We start from the raw sequence: 6,222 nt of genomic DNA, 5'->3' as shown, positions 1-6,222 counted from the left end.
TCAAGTAAAAATATACAATATATTTGTTGTATAAACTTGTACAGAAAGTCTTGGACATTTTACATTACACTATACATGAGGGGCCAAAAAAATGGGATCACCGTCACATTCTTCATGATTTCTTTTTAAGAAAATGTCCCAATAACCACCTCATTTTATTTTTATGTACAACTTTACATAAACACAAGCAAAAAAAACAAACAGCCCTTGGATGAACTTTCAGAGGCCTGACGAGTTACATATGCCTGGTTATATAAAAAAAAATCCCTGAAAACGTCTCCGTGAGGTAAGAACACACATTAGTCAAAACTCTCTTTCCTTTTCCGTTTCCACACTCGTACATCGAACCCACTCGCTTGTTCGCAGGCGAGAGACGGTGGCGGCGGAGGGAAGCTAATTACCCGTCGCGATTCCCTTAATTAACATGACTGTGCCACGGACAAGAGTAGCTGCAGGCTGAAGACAAGGTTGGACATTCGTTTCTTTATACACCGATTACCTCCACGTGTTCCTTTGGACTGTGGCAACACGCGCGACATCTTGTTCAGCTTCACCTTTAGGCCGAGGCCCCGACAATAACAGGAACGATGACCTGAAGGTTTCACAACGCGCTCCTCGGTGGAACAGGATCACAATGCAAATAATACAGTTATGGTGCGTTCACACCGGAGGCGATGCACGCACGCACGCACACGCACGCAGGTAAACATGAACTGTTGTGCCGAATACATCGCTGGAGTTCAAAGATTTCAGCGACTTTGCTCGACTTTGTATGTGATCTTGACGCGCTAAAAATTCACGCCGCGTCCAGTGTGAACGCACCATCACAAGTCATGGAATGTACAGGAGGATTTCTGAAGAGTGATAAGTATACAATATTATTATTATTATATAATATAATAATTCAATTTTGATATTTCGTAATCTGGGTGTTTACCAGACATTGGCGAAAACAGAGTACCGTCGAAAACACCTCGGATTGGTCCACAGAAAGCATTCCGATTGGCAAAAAGACTCCCTTCACTCCCGTCAAGGCACCGATCGCGACTAACGTAAAGAAATACGTTAACATCCAGTTTACAGCTGGTGAAGAAACAAGTGACATTCGAAGACCACAATCCTAGATGTGATAGAGAAGTTAAAAGAGAAAAGTCCTGCTCTTATGGCTGCACATGGCCATTTATTAAAGCCATGTGTGGTGGATAGCGAAGTCTTTAGTTAGATATTAAGGCATCGAGACGGAGCTTGTGTGCTCTGTTCCTTCGGTGGCTCGCCGCCGGTGTCAACTGGTGAGGCCTCAGAAGAAAAAAGACGGGGAACAAAACCCCATCCCGACTGATCCTCATGTGGACTCCAGCGTGTCCAGCTGGAAGACGTTGTGATTGGTCGGCGTGGTGAAGAACAGCTGCTCCTCGCTGCTGCTGCTGCTGCTGCTGGTGGTGGTGGCGGTGTTGGTGGTGGTGTTGGTGGTGGTGTTGGTGGTGGTGCGGTTGTCGCAGGGACTGTGCCGCCCCAGCGTCCTCTCAAAGTCCAGGAGCTGGCCCATGAAGTTGAAGTTGGGGGAAATGTTGGACTTCTTCCTCTTGACAAAGTCGTACGCGTCGTTGAGGGACAGGTCCAGCCTCTGCATCAGGTACGCCACGGTGACCGTGACCGAGCGGCTGATGCCGGCCAAGCAGTGGACCAGGATGCCGCACTGCTTCGACCGAGCCTCTTCTGCGTGGGGCGAGAGGGGAAGAGTACGGTCAGAGCGAAACGGAAGACTATTAATCAAGTACAACAAACGTGTCATTGCTTCTAAATATTAGCGTCAGTGATTAATATCTTCATTAATATCTTTCTGGCTCCGAGCGAGGAACTCGGCTTTCATGACACACCGATCAAGAGAACAGTGGCGCTAATATCCCGTAAGTTACAGACCGTATAGCAATCAACTGTCAACGAGAGCCATAACACAACAGGACACACTTGGTCATGATTCAACTATTTCCTTCCTCATTCTTCCTTTAAACATCTTTCAGAAACTTGTTTGTGATACATAACAATGCTACCAAATCGTCAAACGCTGTGGTTTTAGGTGTGGCCGTGGTGAGAGGGTACATCCATCCATCAATCTACCTACCTATCCATCTATCCATTCATTCTTCTATCCATCCATCCAAACATTCATCCATCCATCCACCTACCTACCTATCCATCCATCCACCCTATAGATACACACATTCACACAGAAGTTCAGGGATCAATTGTCAATAAATCATTCAGAAGTGTTGATAATTACATCATCATTTAACATAATTAGCAATCAATGGCCCTAACTAATACTTTGGTTTAAGTCTGAGATTTGAAAAAGGCTCTGAGCACTTACACACACATTGAGAACATGTGTTATCTGAGGTGTGTGTGTGCGTGCGTGCGTAGGTTTGACTTATTAACAAACCTGTTGTCGAGCGACTCACCGATAAAAGATATGGCCTCTGGGAAGAACTGGGACAGGTTCTGACTCCAGTGGTCCGAAATGGGAATCTGTTTGTACCTGAAGTGGCCGTCGTGCTCAAACATGTTGGGCAGATTGGGCGTGACGTTCAGGATGTACTTGATGTTGTACTGGCCCAGCACGTCGAGGTTCGTGGAGTCTTTGGCACAGCCCAGGTAGAGGTAAGGCAGGATCTGGACGGGGAAAGCCGGCTGGTTGCTGGGGACGGGGCTCTCCTCGGACTCCGTGGCGCTGCTCGGCTCTCGGTCGGACTCGCCGTCGGAATAGTCCGAGCTGATCCGGAGATTTCCGAAGCCCAGAACAGGGAGCGGAGGAGAGGAACTCGGACAGGAGCTGTCGAGGAGGGTCTCGCAGTGTTCCGGGTACTCGGTGTGGAACTTAACAAATCCACCTGGACAAGAGGCGAAAAAACGCAACAGAACAAAGTCACATCTACATGTTTAAGATAAGAGAGTCCTTTTTGTCCCACAACGGGAACTTGTGGGTGTTAACAGCAGCAAAGTGGATAGCAGAAAACAGAGATCTATATTTAAAGAATAAGCCTGTACATAGAAGAATAATGGGCTCACTTCATATAATACTACGTTTTTGGATGCACACACTGAGCTGGAAAGGAGCAGCTCAAGTGTCTCCAGTCAGGGCCCAAGGCGTAAGAGAACTGAGCGGCTGTCTATACAAAATCACATAAATATATATATAGTTTATGTATAGTTTATAAACTATATTACCTATATGTATAGGTAGGCTATACACGACCTATACAAGTAGTATATAGCCTACTTGTATATAGGCTGGATACAGCCATAGTCAGTCAGACAGTTGATGGAAAAGTCGGTAGTGTATAAAAACTTTGTACGTCATTAAATTTCGAACAAAGTGGGACACTGCGGCGCTCTGAGTTCTTCTTCGTCTCTTTTTTTTTAAATTTCCCGTTTTGGAAATTTTCCTGCGTATCACTCGTGACAAAACTCTGAATGAAGTTTAGTGAGTAAACAGACGAGCAGCATTATTTTGAAAAGGAAGCACGTCACGAAGCTGAGTGTGCGTAGTGTATAGTATTAGTGGTGGTGGTGGTGGTGGTGAGGGGGGGGCCCCAATCAAATTGTGCCCGGGGCCCCATGTGGGCTGGGGCCTGCCCTGTCTCCACTCCAGGAAAGGAAGTACACCATGAAGCCTAGTGCGTGTAGTGTATAGTATTAGTGGTGGTGGTGGGGGGCCCAATCAAATTGTGCCCGGGGCCCCATGTGGGCCGGTGCCGGCCCTGTCTCCACTCCAGTAGAGAACCATTCATGAAACGCTCGAGCAAAACATGGCGCGGCCATTTTGGAATTTTAATTGAAGAATCTCAGTGACACACACACACACACACACTGGAGAAAACACGAGAACACACACACAAACTGCCAACAACAACAACAACAACAGTCACACACACACACAGACACACACACACACAAGCCGCAAAACCCCTGCGACACAACGGCGGCGACTTTTGCGCTAAAAAAAAGTGCGCCTCGTCGGATGTCGACACGCGACAGGAAACTTTTCTAAAAGTGTCAAAGAAAGAAAAAAAGTTGAAGCCCGTTTCCGTCCGGACGTCATCTGCACTTTGTCCCATCTCTTCCTCCGTTGCCGAGTTTTTTTTTTAGTTTTGTTTACGGTCATCAGGACGTCTGAACGTGGTCCAGGGTCCGGACGTTATAAAACCACAACCACAACAACAACAACAACAACAACAACAGACATGACGTCACGTCTCCCAGTTCCATCACAACATACAAACTCCTCTCCCCGTTACCTTCCAGGTAGAAGGCGCTGCAGCCGTCCTCCCGCAGCTTGTGGAGCAGCAGGCCGAGCACCGAGGTCTGCGCGCCGCCGGCCGGAGGCTCGCGGGCGCACTCGTCGTACAGCAGCACCGCGTCCGTCTTGCAGCGCCGCATGAACTCGTCCTTGTCCTCGTGGTTGGGCACCACGGTGCGGACGGGCACGTTGCCCCTGCGGAAGCGGCGCAGCATCAGGCCCGGGATGGCGACGTTGATGGCGGACTCGACGTGCGACGACTCGTAGAGCTCGTGCGAGCGGCAGTCGAGCAGCAGCAGCGGCGACGCGCCGCCGGACGCCAGCTGCCGCTGCAGCCACTCGACGCTCTTGCCCGGCGTCGCGGCGTCGGACATGTCGGCGCCAACTCGGGGGGTGATCGCGGGCACACTCGTGGCTACATCCCCAGTTCCTCCGGCGGCACCAGACACCACGACGACGACGACGCGGCGCGAGCTACATCTCCGCCGAGGGGGAACGGAGCCGAGCGTCAAGCGGCGCTGCGCGTAAAAGTCGGAGCAGATCTCGGCTTTTCTTCTTCTTCTTCTTCTCTGCTTCTTCCTCCTCCTCTCTCGACCGTTTCCATCAAGTCCGAGTTGTGACCTGCCGCCGACCCGACACGTCCCCGGTCCACACGGAACTCATCTCTGCTCATCAACTTCCAGGGTCCAGGCGCATTTTCACTTCACCGGACACAAACATGATGGGAGGTTTTTCTTTCTTTCTTAACTTGACAGTAACTCCGGAGGGAGGAGTTTATTCCTTATGATTTAAAGTCATCGCAGGAAATATCACAAAAGTTTGGTTCGAGACTCTTGGCACGAGCACAACTTTACTATAAACGGACGTATCACAAATTTGTAATCATATGATAATACGTTTATTTGACGTATTCCATATTTGAGTAGGCGGACGTCATGCAAGACAGATGTGACAGATGTGGTTGTTGCACATTATAGTAATGATCTATTATTCACAACTTAATTCTAGAGCCCGACTCAAAAATGATTGTCAGTCATTCCCAAGATGTTGTTATCAAACCCTTATGACAAAGAAATTGGATTGAGAGTTGATATGTTTCCAGTTTAACCATAAACGTTCTTAACTTGACAGTAACTCTGGAGGGAGGAGTTCATTCGTTTGGATTTAAAGTCATCGCAGGAAATATCACAAAAGTTAGGTTTGAGACTTGTGGCACAACCACAACTTTACTATAAACTGATGTATCACAAACTTTGTGTAATCATATGATAATACAGTGTTTGAATAGTTAGACCTTGCAGGCTGACATCATGCAAGACAGATGTGGTTGTTGCACATAATAATAATAATCTATTATTCACAACTTAATTCGAGAGCCCGACTCATATGAATTCAATATTGGGGAGTACATTTTTTTCCAATACAGATACCAATAAGTATTTAAAAGATAAAGTTGTCATCAAACCTTTATGAAATGTAAATGAGACAGATAGAGAGATGCGTGCAGTGGGAATCCAGTGATGCAGCTCATCCGTCTGCACACGTGAGCGAGGGAAACACAGATGTGCAAAACATCAGGATTAACATAGAATGAGGAATAGAGCTAAACACACACACACACACACACACACACACACACACACACACGTGCATACACAACCCAGCAATGGATGAAAGGAAGTGTGTGTGTGAGAAACACAAACATAAAAACACTTGTGGAATCTTGACCTTGTTAATGAAATGAATCAAATCATAGAGCAACAACAAGATGATGTCACGTGTGACACTTCCTGTGTTGTGAGTGCCTCAATGTTTAAAATGAATAATGAGCCAAATAAACACAACACAAGTACTATAGGAGAGTACAGTGATATGCCACAGCAGCAGGATGATGATGATGATGATGATGATGATGGTCACCTGAC

The 6,222-nt window shown here is 47.3% G+C and overlaps 1 protein-coding gene across 1 annotated transcript; it reads right to left on the bottom strand.

Annotated features, from left to right (window-relative positions):
• On the bottom strand, nucleotides 1-5,166 carry LOC118316586 (dual specificity protein phosphatase 7). Its single transcript, XM_035644546.2, has 3 exons — nucleotides 4,296-5,166; nucleotides 2,460-2,888; nucleotides 1-1,716 (listed from the first exon to the last, which is right to left on the bottom strand). The coding sequence occupies exons 1-3, from the start codon at nucleotides 4,669-4,671 to the stop codon at nucleotides 1,343-1,345; spliced, it is 1,179 nt and encodes a 392-aa protein (XP_035500439.2). The 5' UTR covers nucleotides 4,672-5,166; the 3' UTR covers nucleotides 1-1,342.
• Nucleotides 5,167-6,222: the final 1,056 nt, after the last annotated feature.

The sequence above is a fragment of the Scophthalmus maximus genome, chromosome 3 (genome assembly GCF_022379125.1).
Source record: "Scophthalmus maximus strain ysfricsl-2021 chromosome 3, ASM2237912v1, whole genome shotgun sequence".
Lineage (NCBI taxonomy): Eukaryota > Metazoa > Chordata > Actinopteri > Pleuronectiformes > Scophthalmidae > Scophthalmus > Scophthalmus maximus.
This window is presented reverse-complemented; position numbering and strand designations above follow the sequence as displayed.

Bases quoted from the DNA above. Each gene is read 5' to 3' on its own strand.
- LOC118316586 (XM_035644546.2), bottom strand. From the start codon at position 4,671: ATGTCCGACGCCGCGACGCCGGGCAAGAGCGTCGAGTGGCTGCAGCGG. The intron at 2,889-4,295 runs GTAACGGGGAGA...CCTCTTGTCCAG, and splicing joins CAGCGCCTTCTACCTGGAAG to GTGGATTTGTTAAGTTCCAC. The intron at 1,717-2,459 runs GTGAGTCGCTCG...CGCCCCACGCAG, and splicing joins AGAGGCCATATCTTTTATCG to AAGAGGCTCGGTCGAAGCAG.